The 16,197-nt window shown below is 36.6% G+C and overlaps 1 protein-coding gene and 1 pseudogene across 1 annotated transcript; one reads left to right on the top strand and one right to left on the bottom strand.

Annotated features, from left to right (window-relative positions):
* Positions 1 to 10,787, top strand: part of LOC131151178 (amine oxidase [copper-containing] alpha 2, peroxisomal-like) — a 33,288-nt pseudogene extending 22,501 nt beyond the window's left edge.
* A 1,758-nt stretch (positions 10,788 to 12,545) lies between these two features.
* Positions 12,546 to 14,872, bottom strand: LOC131150165 (primary amine oxidase 1-like). The gene is made up of 4 exons (XM_058100750.1): positions 13,739 to 14,872; positions 13,541 to 13,654; positions 12,897 to 13,441; positions 12,546 to 12,708 (listed from the first exon to the last, which is right to left on the bottom strand). Exons 1-4 carry the CDS (start codon positions 14,870 to 14,872, stop codon positions 12,546 to 12,548), a joined length of 1,956 nt encoding a protein of 651 aa, XP_057956733.1.
* Positions 14,873 to 16,197: the final 1,325 nt, after the last annotated feature.

Genomic DNA, 16,197 nt, shown 5'->3' with positions numbered 1-16,197 from the left:
CACAAACTCCCTTTTGGTGTCTCATCCTTAACTTGTTCTATACCTTTGGAAACTTTATTTAAGGATGTTTGGGGTCTTGCTCCTCTCCCCTCCTTTGATAATTTTCACTATTACGTTATTTTTGTGGATTACTTTACTAAATATACTTGGTTGTATCCTATCAAAAAAAATCGGACGTCACTTCTGTATTTGAACGATTTAAATCTCTTGTTGAAAATTATTTTTCTACAAAGATTTAAAAAATTTATGCAGATGGAAGTGGCGAAGCCACTAGCCTCAGACATTTTCTCTCACGTGTTGGTATTCAACATCTCAAATCTCCTCCCCATACCCCAGAACACGTCGGTACGGATGAGCGTAAACATCACCATGTTGTTGAAACTGCACTAGCCTTGCTACATCATGCATCTGTTCCACTCAAATATTGGTCCTTAGCATTTCAAGCCATCGTTTACCTTATCAACCGAATGCCCTCTCTGGTAACACGTACCCAATCTCCATTCTCTCATCTCTTTAAGTAGTCACCTAATTATTTATCCTTGATATTATTTGGTTGTTTGTGTTATCCATGGTTGCACCCCTACACCTCTCACAAACTCCAACCACGGTCCCGTCCTTCTATATTTGTTGGCTACTCAACTCCACATCATGCCTATATGTGTCTTGATCCCTTCACCAATAAACTTTACATCTCTAGACATGTTGTAACACCCCGAACCCTTAAACCCGGGTCTGGGCACTTTATACCTGATAAAATCCCTAATATTCCATAATTAAACCATACATACGCAGCGAAAAACACAACTATGAACCTCAATCATACAAAAAATACCAGAGTTTCCTAGTTCTACCCATAAACCATAATATCCTTCAACACCTGCATTTCCATAATTACATATATCTCCAAAACATTTTAGTATGTTCACAAACATTCTTTTCTCCACAGACTTAAAACATAAAGACATAAAACATAAATATTTACATTCCCCAAAATTAACATAGAAATATACCCTTTTCCTTTTTCTATTTCCCAATAATGCTATAAAAACCTCGAGCTCTCAAAGCTCGATCTCAAGGAAATCCTAAAAAAAAAAAAATTCATATTCGGGTGAGACACATCTCAGTAAGGGAAGAAACAATATATTAAACTCAGCGTGTGGTCATCATGAGATTATACATATCATTTTATAATATTTGCAAATCATTAACATAATACTGGAAGTCATTTTCTGAACCTAACAATCACATGCAAAGGTTTACCCACGAGATTACCCAAGGATAGGGGTGATTACCCGCCCATACAAGTAGCACCCCTCTGCTCTGATAATTAGGTAACCCGAAGGTCACTACTGAAGCATACCACAGCACTCACCTTACTCAGTAAGCACTCAAGTGTTAACTTGATCTCGTACTCACGCATTCAACAACAGCTTACCGGCAAAGACCCTAAGGATAGGGAATTCTACCCACCTATACAAGTAGGTTCCCTTTACCCTAGTGCATTATGCAACTACTGCCACATCTGAAGCTACTAGTGCACTCGCCTTACTCAGCAAGCCCTCAGGCGAAGAGTATGCCTCGCCCAATCGTAACATGTTTTACATACATAGATACTTCTAATATCATAATACATCATTTTTTCCATCGTTATTCAATCATTCACATTCTGTCATGTTCATAACTTAACATTTCCTTGTGTTTCACTTTAAGTGACTCATTCCCATTTGTATCATTCAAATTTCACATTTCATTTCATTACATTATCATTCCTTGTCATTTCATTTCTTAACATTTTCATTTCATTCCTTTGTACCATAGCCGTTCTTTAGCTGTAATTTGTTAGTCCACATAGAAATGCGCTAGAATCTGCTACAATTAGTCCACATAGAAATGCGCTAGAATCTGCTAACCCGGCTTTCAATTGTTGTACATTTACATGGTTGCATTTAACATAAACAGGCAATATTATCCATATCATATTTTATTCTCATTGCTTTACTTACTTAGCCTGCATCTTATACATTTAACATATTTTTGCACAAAATTTACATTTACTCATGCCACACAATTTAGTAATAAAATTCATACAATGCTTATAAAATAAGCCAACGAACATTTAATATTTATATACTGAAAATACCTTTCATTTCTTACATAATTATCTTGAAAATATTTTCCACTTTCATCAGTTCATTTTTGCATAAACATATCTAATAAACAACCCTAAACTCGAAAAAAAATATAATTTAAACAGTTGGCATTTTACCTATATCGAAACATATACACGTACATATAACACAATTTATTTTTCCATTAAATTCATAAAATTCTTATTTAATATATATTTTTTCCCTTACATGATTTCTTGAACTACGCCAACAGGGACTCTGAAAAATACCTGTGATGCTCACCCAGACCCTGAATCAAAAACCCTAATTCCATTTAAATTATTCCTTAATAAAATACTATTTAAATATTTTTTAGGGTCATAATTTTCAAATTAACAGTTATACTCGCAAATTTAACTAATTTGCCAAATTTCCCAAATCCCACTCTTGCTTCGGAGTGGGGCCTAAAAAACCCCAATTGGAAAATTACCTACGCCAAAATGACGACGACGACGACTCGGACCTCATGGTGATGTCCGATTGTCGATTTAACCGCATATTTACAAAGAAATTAGAAATATAGAAAAAAATTACCTTTCCCCAAGAGCAGTGCCTAAGTCGTTCCCACGACAAATCTGCTCCAGCAGAAATGTCAGCAATGAAACTAGGAATCCAACGACACCTTCTGTTTCCCGATGCACTGCAAATCCGCCAAAAAATTGAGAGAGAGAGAGAGACAGAGACGAACGCGCAGTAAAATAAAAATTTCAGAGGGGGGGGTTGCGTCTGTACTTCTTCTTCTCCTTCTTCTTCAGTATCTATATATTTATATATATATTATAATAACTTAACTATATATGTATATATATTTCTCTTATTTCAATTAGTTTTTTTTTCTTTAATCCAATGTAAAAATGTTTAATTTAATAACTAATTATTTAATTTATCTTAATTTAATTTAATTAACTTTAATTTTAATTTTTTTTCCTTTTTCCCTTGTCATTCCTTTTATTTATTTATTTCTTATTTTATCTATTTTTTTATTATTTTAATCATTTTAATTTTTGGGTCTTTATATTCTCCCCTCCTTAAGAAATTTCGTCCTTGAAATTTGTTACTCGGTCTTTCATTTCCATAATTCTACGATTTACCATATCCCACACCATAATCTCAACCACAATTATATACTTTAAATCTAATATACATCCAAGTTCTTCATATAAGGACCAATCTCACAACTAAGAAACATCACCGTCGATGGATTTGCCATGATTTTCTGAGACCATCAACTGAATCAGAAAATCACAGAGGTCTGCCAAGGGATTTCTGCCTCCAAGCTATAAGAAAAAATCTTATACTTCCCTACACCATACCTACTTCTCAACACCTAACCTGGCCTATCCATCTAGCATCCTTATCCTAACTTTTCCTATACTCTGGTATAAATCATCTCTAACCTAATACTCTAACATTTCCATATCCAGGCGATGTGAAATTAATCACACTTCCTGCTGGACATTGCTCTGATACCATCTGTAACACCCAGAACCCTTAAACTCGGGTCTGGGCACGTTATACCTGATAAAATCCCTGATATTCCATAATTAAACCATACATACGCAGCGGAAAACACAACTATGAACCTCAATCATACAAATAATACCAGAGTTTCCTAGTTCTACCCATAGACCATAATATCCTTCAACACCTGCATTTCCATAATTACATATATCTCCAAAACATTTTAGTATGTTCACAAACATTCTTTTCTCCACAGACTTAAAACATAAAGACATAAAACATAAATATTTACATTCCCCAAAATTAACATAGAAATATACCCTTTTCCTTTTTCTATTTCCCAATAATGCTATAAAAACCTCGAGCTCTCAAAGCTCGATCTCAAGGAAATCCTAAAAAAAAAAAAAAAAAATTCATATTCGGGTGAGACACATCTCACTAAGGGAAGAAACAATATATTAAACTCAGCGTGTGGTCATCATGAGATTATACATATCATTTTATAATATTTGCAAATCATTAACATAATACTGGAAGTCATTTTCTGAACCTAACAATCACATGCAAAGGTTTACCCACGAGATTACCCAAGGATAGGGGTGATTACCAGCCCATACAAGTTGCACCCCTCTGCTCTGATAATTAGGTAACCCGAAGGTCACTACTGAAGCATACCACAGCACTCACCTTACTCAGTAAGCCCTCAAGTGTTAACTTGATCTCGTACTCACGCATTCTGAAATTAGGATAGCTTCCCAAGAGGGGGGTGAATTGGGAATTTAAAAACTTTCTTTTTAATTCCTTTTAAGAATACTTAACTTCTTTTATTGTTTATCTAATTATTTTACTTGTTTGTTTAATTTGTCAAACAATAACTTGGTTTCTTTTATAGAATCAACAACACAAGCACTTAAACAACTAAATCACCAATCAACCTTTCAATTAACCACACTACCCAAACTAACCAAACACAATTTGAAGGCAAACAACCAAACCAAAATTAAGATATACAGTAGTAAGAAATTAGGATGGTTATTTGTTTATGTATGCCTTATAAATATGAATCAAGCCTTATAGTTGAATGATATGCTTGTTAAAATAAATTTGCTTCTTTTATATGATTTACAACCACACATCCACACTCTTCCCAAAATTCAGAATTCAAATAAACTCTTAGTTAATTTTCTTTAGGTGTTTTAACCAAGTAACGTACTCCCGTATGGTTTCCGCAAAGTATGGTTTAACCAACGTACTCCCTTTCGGTTTCCGCAACCCAAATCAAAATTAAACTTTAAGTTTGTTTGATTTCCAAATAAACGTAGTGTATATGATTTCAAATTTAAACCATCCACGCAATATAAATATGCTGAAAATAAAGAGTAAGGGAAAGAGAGAGTGAGACACAAGATTTTACGAGGTTCGGCTTCAACACAGCCTACGTCCTCGCCTTTGGCAAAACCACCAAAGGATTCACTAAACCTGTTCCTTTACCGGGTGGAACAATACCTTTATACACTCCTTCAGAAGGCTAGAGCAGCACCTCTCTAAGCGATAATCCCTCGCCTAGCCAACGATCCAGCAAACCTGGAATCGTCACAATCTACAAGAATATAATATAAATTCAATGGTTCGTTTAAAAGAGAAATGGAATTGCAACCCGGAACCGAACTTTGATATTTTCAATCTACCAGAATTGTAGAATTCCTCTCCAGCAAAAGATGTGAGCAAAGAAGAACTTCAGAAGAATTTCAGCACAAGATGAATTTCAAATTTTGTCTGATTTCTCTCTTTTCTTGTGTTTTCAAGTCTTGTGTTTTTTCATTACCCAAAGAGGTATTTATAGGCAATTTAAAAGATCAACTTCCACATCAAATTAGGTAAACTTTGAAAAAAATATTTAATTTTGAATTTCAAAATTTTGAAAGATCAACATTCACATCAAATTAGGTAAACTTTGAAAAAACATTAAAATTGTTGACTAAATTTTGAAATTCAAAATTTTGAAAGATGTTGTCCATATCAAATTAGGTAAACTTTGAAAAAACATTAAATTGTTGATTAAATTTTGAAATTCAAAACTTTGAAAGATGTAGTCCATATCAAATTAGGTAAACTTTGAAAAAACATTAAATTGTTGATTAAACTTTGAAATTCAAAATTTTAAAAGAAGCTTCCCTTTGAGATTTAAAATTTGCTCCACGTGGCAGTCGTCTGCCATGACATGGCAGTCATCTGTCATAGTTAAAATTTAAACCCAAAATACTTTTATTGACATGGTAGTCATCTGTCATAGTTAAAATTTAAACCCAAAATACTTTTATTAAACCCTTTAACTTGCCAGTCGTCTGTCCATAGACAGACAGTCATCTGTCAGGTGCACTGCTTATCAGAAATTCAATTTTTATTTTGAACACTTTCCTTCCTTTAAGACCTTTGTTACTTTAATTTCAAAAACATGTTTTAAGCTCTTTAAAACAAAGTGTTTCTTAGTTTCTTTTGTTTTTATAAGAGCTTCACATATCTAAATGACATTTGGTTTTGAAGTACTTACAACAGTTCTTCTAATTATGGTCTTCTTAAATCCTTCAGCCTCCTTCAGCCTTTTGAGATTCACTTTTGACTTTGAGTTTGCTTGCCCTTAAGCTTCTTCATTTGTTATTCATTGCCTTCAATATTCTGAGGTGCTTTCACTAGATTAACATTGAGCTTCAATTTATCAACCTTGAGAGTTCTTTTACCTAAAACGCATCACTTAACATCATATGTTAAAGCATCCTTCATTTTGTTATCATCAAAATAGGATTGAAAACTCCAGTTAAGTCAACACATTCAACAACAGCTTACCGGAAAAGGCCCTAAGGATAGGGAATTCTACCCGCCCATACAAGTAGGTTCTCTCTGCCCTAGTGCGTTATGCAACTACTACCACATCCGAACCTACTAGTGCACTCGCCTTACTCAGCAAGCCCTCAGGCGAAAAGTATGTCTCGCCCAATCGTAACATGTTTTACATACATAGATACTTCTAATATCATAATACATCATTCTTTCCATCGTTATCCAATCATTCACATTCTTTCATGTTCATAACTTAACATTTCCTTGTGTTTCACTTTAAGTGACTCTTTCCCATTTGTATCATTCACATTTCATTTCATTACATTGTCATTCCTTGTCATTTTATTTCATAACATTTTCATTTCATTCCTTTGTACTACAACCGCTCTTTAGCAGTCATTTGTTAGTCCACATAGAAATGCGCTAGAATCTGCTACAGTTAGTCCACATAGAAATGAGCTAGAATCTACTACAATTAGTTCACATAGAAATGCGCTAGAATCTGCTAGCCCGGCTTTTAGCTGTCCTACCTTTATATGGTTGCATTTAACATAGGCAACATTGTCCATATCATATTTTATTCTCACTGCTTTACTTACTTAGCCTGCATCTTATACATTTAACATATTTTTGCACAAAATTTACATTTACTTATGCCACACAATTTAGCAATAAAATTCATACAATGCCTGTAAAATAAGTCAACCAACATTTAATGTTTATATATTGAAAATACCTTTCATTTCTTACATAATTATCCTAAAAATATTTTCCACTTTCATCAGTTCATTTTCGCATATACATATCTAATAAACAACCCTAAACTTGAAAAAAAAAAATAATTTAAACAGTTGGCATTTTACCCATACCGAAACATATATACGTACATATAACACAATTTATTTTTCCATTAAATTCATAAAAATTCTGATTTAATATATATTTTTCCCCTTACCTGATTTCTTGAACTACGCCAATAGGGACTCCAAAAAATACCTGCGGCGCTCACCGGACCCTGAATCAAAAACCCTAATTCCATTTAAATTATTCCTAAATAAAATACTATTTAAATATTTTTTAGGGTCATAATTTTTAAATTAACAGTTATACTCGCAAATTTAACTAATTTGCCAAATTTCCCAAATCTCACTCTCGCTTTGGAGTCGGGCCTAAAAAACCTCAATTGGAAAATTACCTACGCCAAAATGATGACGACGACGACTAGGACCCCATGGTGGTGTCCAATCGTCGATTTAATCGCATATTTACAAAGAAATTAGAAATATAGGAAAAAATTACCTTTTCCCAGGAGCAGTGCGTAAGCCGTTCCCACGACAAATCTATTCCAGTAGAAATGTTGGTAGCGAAACCAAGAATCCAATGACACCTTCCGTTTCCCAATCCGTTGCAAATCCGTCGAAAAATTGAGAGAGAGAGACAAAAACGAACGCGCAGTAAAATAAAAATTTCAGAGGGGGGGGGTTGCGTCTGTACTTCTTCTTCTCCTTCTCCTTCTCCTTCTTCTTCTTCTTCAGTATATATATATATATTTCTCTTATTTCAATTAGTTTTTTTTTAAATCCAATGTAAAAATATTTAATTTAATAACTAATTATTTAATTTATCTTAATTTAATTTAATTAACTTTAATTTTATTTTATTTTTTCTTCTTTTTCCCATACCATTCCTTTTATTTATTTATTTATTATTTTATCTATTCTTTTATTATTTTAATCATTTTCATTTTTCAGGTCTTTACACATGTCGTTTATGTGGAACATACATTTCCCCTTCAGAATACCAAGTCTCACACTGCGTCACCTTTCATCATACCTTCCTTTACCAATTGGTTATCTAAATCAACTCAGGTGTCCACTCCTACAACTTCTCCTAAATACTTCCAAGTGCCTGTCACCCCCATTCTTCGATTTGAATCTGCGTCTCCTCCTCTTACTTCTACTTCACATGGTGAGTCTTCTCCTTATCAGAGTGAATCTCCCCACCAGGCCATTTCATCCTTGGGACCCTCCTCCACGCCTCCACCATCGGATGCATCAACTCCTTCCTAGGTAAGTATCTCATCTACCATTCCAGCACAACCTCATCCTTATAATATGTGGCTATGTAATAACATTAGAAAGCCAAAACGTATCCTTGACCTTCACACAACCACCACTCCTTCCACTATTGAACCTTCCACATTCAAACAGGCGCAACAACACCTCTCCTAGCGACAAGCCATCAGCGACGAATACAATGCCTTCCTCTCCAATCACACATGGTCTCTTGTTCCACGCAATCCTACACAAAACGTTATTGGGTGTAAGTGGGTCTATAGAATTAAGAAAAATTCTGATAGGTACATCACTCGTTATAAAGCTTGCTTAATGGCTAAAGGTTTCCATCAACGACCTAGGATAGATTTTTCTGAAACCTACAACCCAATTGTCAAACCTGCAAATGTTCGATTATTACTTACTCTTACTGTGACTAACGATTGGTCTCTTCACCAACTAGATGTAAATAATGCGTTCTTGCAGGGCTCCTTATCTGAGGCGATTTTCATGGATCAGCCCCCTAGCTTCACCAACCCCAATCTTCCTGATCATGTCTGTTGCTTACACAAGGCCATATATGGGCTTCAACAAGCACCTCGCACATGGTACCATGAACTTCGCAATTTTCTTATCTTGGAAGGCTTCACCAACTCTCAGTCGGACACCTGCTTGTTTATGCTTCACTCTTCCGGCATAGTTCTTTATCTATTAGTTTATGTGGATGACATCGTCGTCACTGGATCCTCTACTGCTCATGTGACTACCTTCATCACCAATATTTCCAAATGATTTTCTCTTAAGGATCTTGGTAATCTCACATATTTTCTTAGGATTAAAGCTCACTTTGCCTCTAATGGTTTGTTTTTGTCTCAAGGAAATATATCCAAAACCTCTTGCATCGAGTTAACATGGACAATGCCAAGCCTGTCTCTACCCCTCTTGCAACTACTGAAGCTCTCATATTGTTGGATGACTCTCCACCAACTGATGCTACCTTGTACTGTCAAACACTTGGGTCGTTACAATATCTCTCGTTGACACGTCCTAACATGTCCTTTGCCGTTAACAAGTTGTCTCAGTTCATGCATTCTCCTTCCACTCTTCATTGGTCTGTAGTTAAACGCTTGCTCCGCTATCTGGTTGGAACTTTTAACTTTGGCCTCATGATTCGCAAAAAATCGCCACAGATACTTCATGCATTTGCCAATGCTGATTGGGATGGTGATCCTAATGATCAAACTTCAACCTCTGCTTATGTTCTTTTTATTGGCGCCAATCTCATCTCTTGGAGTTCTAAAAAGCAAAAGACTATCGCTCGCTCCTCCATTGAGGCTGAATACCAAGCCATCGCCTCTACTACAGCTGAAATAAATTGGGTAATGAATCTTCTTCAAGAGTTGCGTGTACCTGTAACCTCTACTCCGGTCATTTACTGTGATAACATGAGTGCTACTTATGTCTGTGCCAATCCAGTCTTTCATTCTCGTATGAAACACATCGCTATCGACTTCCACTTTGTTCGCGATCAAGTTGCTACAGGTCGCCTACGCGTTTCCCATGTTCATACTTCTGATCAACTAGCTGACTCTCTTACCAAGCCGCTACCTCAATTCTCCTTTCTTTCTCATCGAACCAAGATTGGTATCCTCAATGGCCAGTCAATCTTGCGGGGGCATGATAAGTCAACACCTACCATTGCTCCTTCAATCAAGTCGTCAATCACTCCACTAGTCAAGTCTCCATTATCTCTGTGAATCTTGGCTGAGATTACTTTGAATTCACTGTGTATAGCTCCCGCATTCATCATTGACTATGTATAAAATGCCATGTACAGCAATGTATTATGAATAGGAATATTTACAAAATTAATAATTCTCTTTATGGGTTACTCCCTATAACGAGTCTGAAAAATGGGCAGGAGGGCTATATGCTGATCAGAGCCGAGGGGATGAAACCTTAGCTGTTTGGAGCCTCAGGTACCATTTAATTGTGTTTAGCATCCATGGGATGGAAAATCTTAAACTAGTTTTTCTTCTCTTCTTTTTGCTTAATGTGCAGAAACAGAAAGATTGAAAGCCAGGACATTGTGTTATGGCACAACATGGCATTTCTCCATGTCCCGTACCAGGAAGATTTTCCAGTGATGTCAACAAGAACTGCTGGATTTGAGCTCCAGCTGACCAATTTCTTTGAGAGTAATCCGGTGCTTAAGACAAGAACTCCTAAACATGTACCCTGGCCTAACTGCACCAGAAGCCCCTAGCTGGTTGAATTTTTTACATGTTGATGTACTCTTGCAACAGATTAAGAAAATAAGTACAAGCTGCAAGGACTTGCTTTTGTGTAGTGATAGTTTTGGCCACATCTGTTGTACAATAAGGGATCAGTGTCTGTAGGTACTGTAGGTGTTGGGTGAAATTCAGTGTTTCTTCTCCAAAGTACGGGGCATAGTCGAGCAATGGAGATAGCCTGTCAATCTTATATGATTGGGCCATAGAGAAGGAGGCTCATTGAGAGAAGGTGACTTAGTGTGTAACTCGGGTTGCGGAAACTGATGAGCCCTGCAAGCTCAAACACTTGTTTTAAGAAAGTAACCAATACTAAGGGGAGCCTGAAAGGTTTAGCAGTTGCAAATGTGCTGAAAGAACCTAATTAATGATCATGTTGTTGAAATGGGAATGGACAGATTTCATCTTCTGTCACTTCATCAACATAAATGCTGGTTTTGCACTTCCTTTAAATCCTCAGGATTCAATCAGAATTGTGCTGAGGTTTCTACAGTCCTTTGTATCTGTGTCTTCAGCTGGCTATGTGCCTCCTCTGTTTCTTTATTTTGCCGCACAATGGCTGCACGATTTTAGATTCTCTTTGGTTGATGAGGCTGCATTTTGTGTTGTATCTTTCTGGGTGTTTTAGTTCCTATGTACTTCCAATCTCATTTTGTATGCTTAAGGAGAAAAAAGCGAGATTTGTAAAACTGATACATCATGAGGGTTTTAGATTTTCAATTTGAAGCCACGTACTAGCAAAAGCCTTATTGAGTGAGGTCTTCATTTTTCTCGGTTGTGCATCATTTTGGTTGAAATTAAGTCTGAAAAAAGTAGAAAAGAAAGTTATGAGTGATATTCATCACCAACAAATCAATTATATTAATTTTCTGAGATTGCCAACACAACCATACCATGAGAAAGGTTACTGGTTTTAACAAAATACAAATTGAAGTGAATTAATCCAAAAAATAAACAGAACAGAAAAAAAAAAAAAAAGCAAAAAACAAACACAAACAAACAAAAATCCAGAGGTAGACTTAAAAGAAAATCAGGGCAGTGGAATTATGTAAGTGAAAATAATATGAGCCAAAAACATATTTAAGTGGAAGAAAGTATCTGATCAAGGTATTAAGTCACCAAGTGTTATATGAATGAATTCGACTTCCCCTGCTTTGTACACTGCCACACTCAGTCACGGAAGCATGGTCTAAACCTACATGGTCCATCCTCAGTGCAACTGCTGATACAGCTGATTGCAAGTCACTCTTCACCAATATTCTGAATTTGTTTGTCGAAGAAAAATTCGTAAAAATCTCCTCTGCCTGGCAGTTGCCACAATATGGGGAAGGTGGTACATGCACTGGACAATAGATCAGTCACACATCCAATTTAGGCCTTCATTTCAAACCCCTACAAAATCTTGAGCAAGAAACTGTCGACTGTCAAGGATCAAATTTCTTTTAATGTTCTTATTTTCTGGGAAAACAAAAATTGTACATTTCCTTGGCTTCCAAACCAAATGTTTTTTTTTTTTTTGGGAAAGAGTCGGAAGCCACCCACATAGCGGCCCCGTCCCAAACCAAATGTCACCATTCCTTGCTATGAAAAAAATTGTATTTGAAATACAGAAGAGATTGCAATGATCCAGTTGACATGCATGTTAATATCAGTATGAAATGTTTGCAAAAAAGAAAATCTATAAAATAAGAATTTTATGCTTGCTAAGTAAACATGTTACATGTTTGAGAACACTATTGTTGTTTAAGCATTGGATTCCTTTCAAAGAAATTTTTTGGTCTCAACTCGAATCCTCCTTGTAGAGTTGGCATCACTGGATAATCTTCCTGGGAGGGATTGTGATGGAACGCTACGGTGTACCATAGGACTATATCTTTGTTGACAACTGATCTGTTCCTGCATATCCAAGAAATGTGGATGAGGTTTCAACATCTGTTCTTCATACTATATGTTCAAAACTTGTTTATTTTCAAACTGTATTTCATACTTCCAAGCGTTTAAGCACATTCAGCACCTAAATTGATATGCAAACACCTTCAATTTCCCAAAAAAGAAAATGTTGGAATGCAATGGCCTTATTTTACCTGGAAGTCCAAGTGGTTAAGCCATCGTCTCCTTGGCTCCTATCAACATAGAACCCTGCAGCCCACCTCTCCGACTCGTTATAGGGAGTCACCCATAACTGGTACTTGGTATAGGCAGCCCGGATTTGTGGGTAATCATCGTCTGACATCAGGGCAGTAACTGATGGTCCAGGCATGAACTGGTAACCTACTTGATTTCCGAGCAGTGTCTCCTGATTGGGGTTCACTACTAACAATTCTGCTGGCTCCAGGCCAATCTGAAATTTAGCATCAGCTTCAGTTTCCACTATTTCTGGAAAGGTTTTCCAGTAACTCTTCCTGCGAGTAGTACCCCAGCCTTTCTTCACCTTCTGGATTTGTAACTTTGATTGGATGAATGAGTTCTCCTGGCCATCGATGTCAAGGTCGAGGTGGTATGTAAAGAAGTGGTCGTGGTTAACCCCAACGCTGTTGTTCGCAATCAAGTTGCCATAAACTTCTTGTTTTATCTGATTGACATCGGTGTATGGTGTGGCCTTCAGCTCTAAAGTACCTGTTAGACTCACCTGCCAATTAAGCAAATAGGATTACAATGTTTAATTCGGTAAAAATAAAGTTAACATAGCCATGGAAAAGGACAATGTTCTCTTGTTAATTGATACTACCCCAACTTTGATGCAACCACTTTGCTTGAACTCCCAATCAAGAATATAGTCATAATTTCCAATTGTTGATACCATCCTAACAACCAAAGTCACTTCTGGCTCCACTCTTGTGATCTGCAACCAAAACAACCCCAATATTGCATATGAATACTAGATGCACATATGATTAATTAAGGCACTAGTTGATTCAATTCTTACCAGTTTTCCAGGAACCCCAATTTCAGTATGTCGCCACGCAATGTTGCCCGAATAGCGCTCAAAAATGCAGATTGCATTGGGGACCACCTCCACCTGCCCCACGGCACCAGCCATAATCCCATCCTTGAAAACAGCATGCTCGGGACAGTCAGTCAGTGGCATGAGGCTGGATGCACATCTCCCGAACCCGTACTCCCCCATATCCATAAAAGTTCTGTAATACCACTCACTGGTAGGATCCATATATGGAACAAAAGTCTCAGACACATGCCCTCTATAAAGCACCTGCCTGAACTGCTTTCTCTGCTCATCCAACACTGATGCTGTCGATATGATCAAGCCTGCCCTGGCATTAAAACCTACATGAAGGTTCCAATTAGCCCATTTTACCATGTTGCCTTCGATGGTGATCCCTATTCCAATAGGACAAGGGCACAATTCGGGCTTCTTCACTGATGGCTGGTATTCAGTCCCCTCAGCTCCTGGCAAGGGTACTATGGAAGTATCAGCATATTGTGTAATTTTCATGGACTCTACGTCAACTAGCATGCTTATTCCTGCAATGGATCTGGCAAAGATATTGCTAGTTCCTCCTCTGTAGAAGGCTACAACTTTCACAATTCTGCCTGTCACAACTTCACCGTACCACCCAACAGTGAGTGGAACACAAGTAACTTGAGCCATATCCAGGCCTCTTTTTGCTATTGATTGTTGAAAGTGGGGAAAGCTTTCTGCAAGCTTGATAGCTCGGGAAAGCTCATCAAATGTGAATGGAGGAAACCCGTGACGGGTATAGACGCTGTGGGAGATTAAGGAACCAGCTGCTAAGTCCAAGATGAGCTCGAGGGTCTGCCCGGCAGCTCGAAGCACAACCTTAGCACGTCGGGGGGGAAGAGAAGTTCCATTTGTGTTGGAAGATAGCCATTCAAGAACATCATCCTTATTCGGTCCTTCAATGTCCACAAAATGGAAGGTGAGATTGGGGAGGGAGCAGAGGGCGGTGTTGTTTTGGACTAGGAACCTTATTTGATTTATTTCAGTTGCATTGAGAGGGTCCAGGGGATGAAGGAAATCACTGGCAGAGAAGCTGCATTGTAGGACTATTATGCCTAGAACTAGGAACGAAATGGCCATGGATATGGCTTCAAAATCAGAGAGAATTAAGATAAATCTTCACTAAACGTGTGATGGGTGAGCATTCTACTTATATATTAACATGGACATAGGGATGTACAAGTCAGATTTGAGTTTTTTCCTGTTTTATCTTTATTTTTAAATAATATCCTATTTGGGAAAATATTTCCTAGAATGACGTTCACGTAATCTCGCTTGGTCCAGAGAGATTTGTCACGGACAAGGCTTCAATGGTGATGCGTGGTATTATTTTCCTACAAATCTCGCTAGATGAAACAGCGAGATTTGTTTCGAAAATAATCCGTGAGCTGACGGGTTACAAATCTCGCTGGACCAAGCAGCGAGATTTGTTTTGACCCTTCAACAACCCTATCTCCTTCACTTTTGTGCACAAATAGAGAGCAGCAGAAGCTACGCAAAAAGAGAATTGAAGAGGACTGCAGGTGAACATTGTTGAGGGCAGAGGGTAGATTGCAGAGGCCAGACGTGTGCCAAGTGACCGTTGCTAGCCGAACGGTCGTTGTGAATGTTGAGGAGTACCTATATAAACAGAGATGGGGTAAGTTATATATACTGTTTGCTCATTTATTTTGAAATTGAACTTCATATTTTTTTATTGAAGATTTTGTTAGTTTAAACTTTTTTTTTTATTTACATAGGAATTCCAGCCACCAACGAGCCCTTCAGACCCCCTGGTGCGGCACCAAACCTACGAATCAGCGTCCTCTGCCTCCAGGTCTCGCTGATCAAGATTTTCTTAGTTTAATTGATCAAATTGTTAGTGGACCTTATAAATTATTACTACTGAAATGCCCAAAAATTACAGGTTAGGGTTTTTCTTAGTTCATTTCATTTGTTATTTGTTATGTGAAATTTAATTTTTAGTATGCTATAATGTAGTTTAATTGATCAAATTGTTAATTTAATTCTATTTGTTGCAAAATTAATTTGTTGTAAATATCAATAGAAGAATTTTTTAACAAAATTTTGAAATTGTGCATACAAACTGTTTAAAAGGAATTTGAAATTCTTTTTATAAAAAAAAATAAAATTTTAATTGGAAGAAATAAGATTAATAAAATCATTTTTAACTGTAATCTTAACTAAAATTAGATATACCAATAAGATATCAATTTCTTAATAAGACTTCCTTCTTATTAAATACAAAATTATAAAGTTTTGATTTGAAAATTTATAGACGTCAAAAATAGTTTTAATACATTAAGTGTTAATATTTAGATGAGAATGTATTCTTTGCAATATGTAATTTTGTTTGCATACTTTTTTAAAAAATATATATGTCACCTAACCTGAAAACTCAAATT

The sequence above is a fragment of the Malania oleifera genome, chromosome 3 (assembly GCF_029873635.1).
Source record: "Malania oleifera isolate guangnan ecotype guangnan chromosome 3, ASM2987363v1, whole genome shotgun sequence".
Lineage (NCBI taxonomy): Eukaryota > Viridiplantae > Streptophyta > Magnoliopsida > Santalales > Ximeniaceae > Malania > Malania oleifera.
Note: the sequence above shows the minus strand (reverse complement) of the source record. Positions and strands in the feature narration are given on the sequence as shown.

Coding starts and splice junctions, on each gene's coding strand:
- LOC131150165 (XM_058100750.1), bottom strand. CDS start 14,872: ATGGCCATTTCGTTCCTAGTTCTAGGCATAATAGTCCTACAATGCAGC. Junction 13,655..13,738: donor TTGGGGTTCCTGGAAAACTG/GTAAGAATTGAA, acceptor TTTTGGTTGCAG/ATCACAAGAGTGGAGCCAGA. Junction 12,709..12,896: donor TTAACCACTTGGACTTCCAG/GTAAAATAAGGC, acceptor TTGGATATGCAG/GAACAGATCAGTTGTCAACA.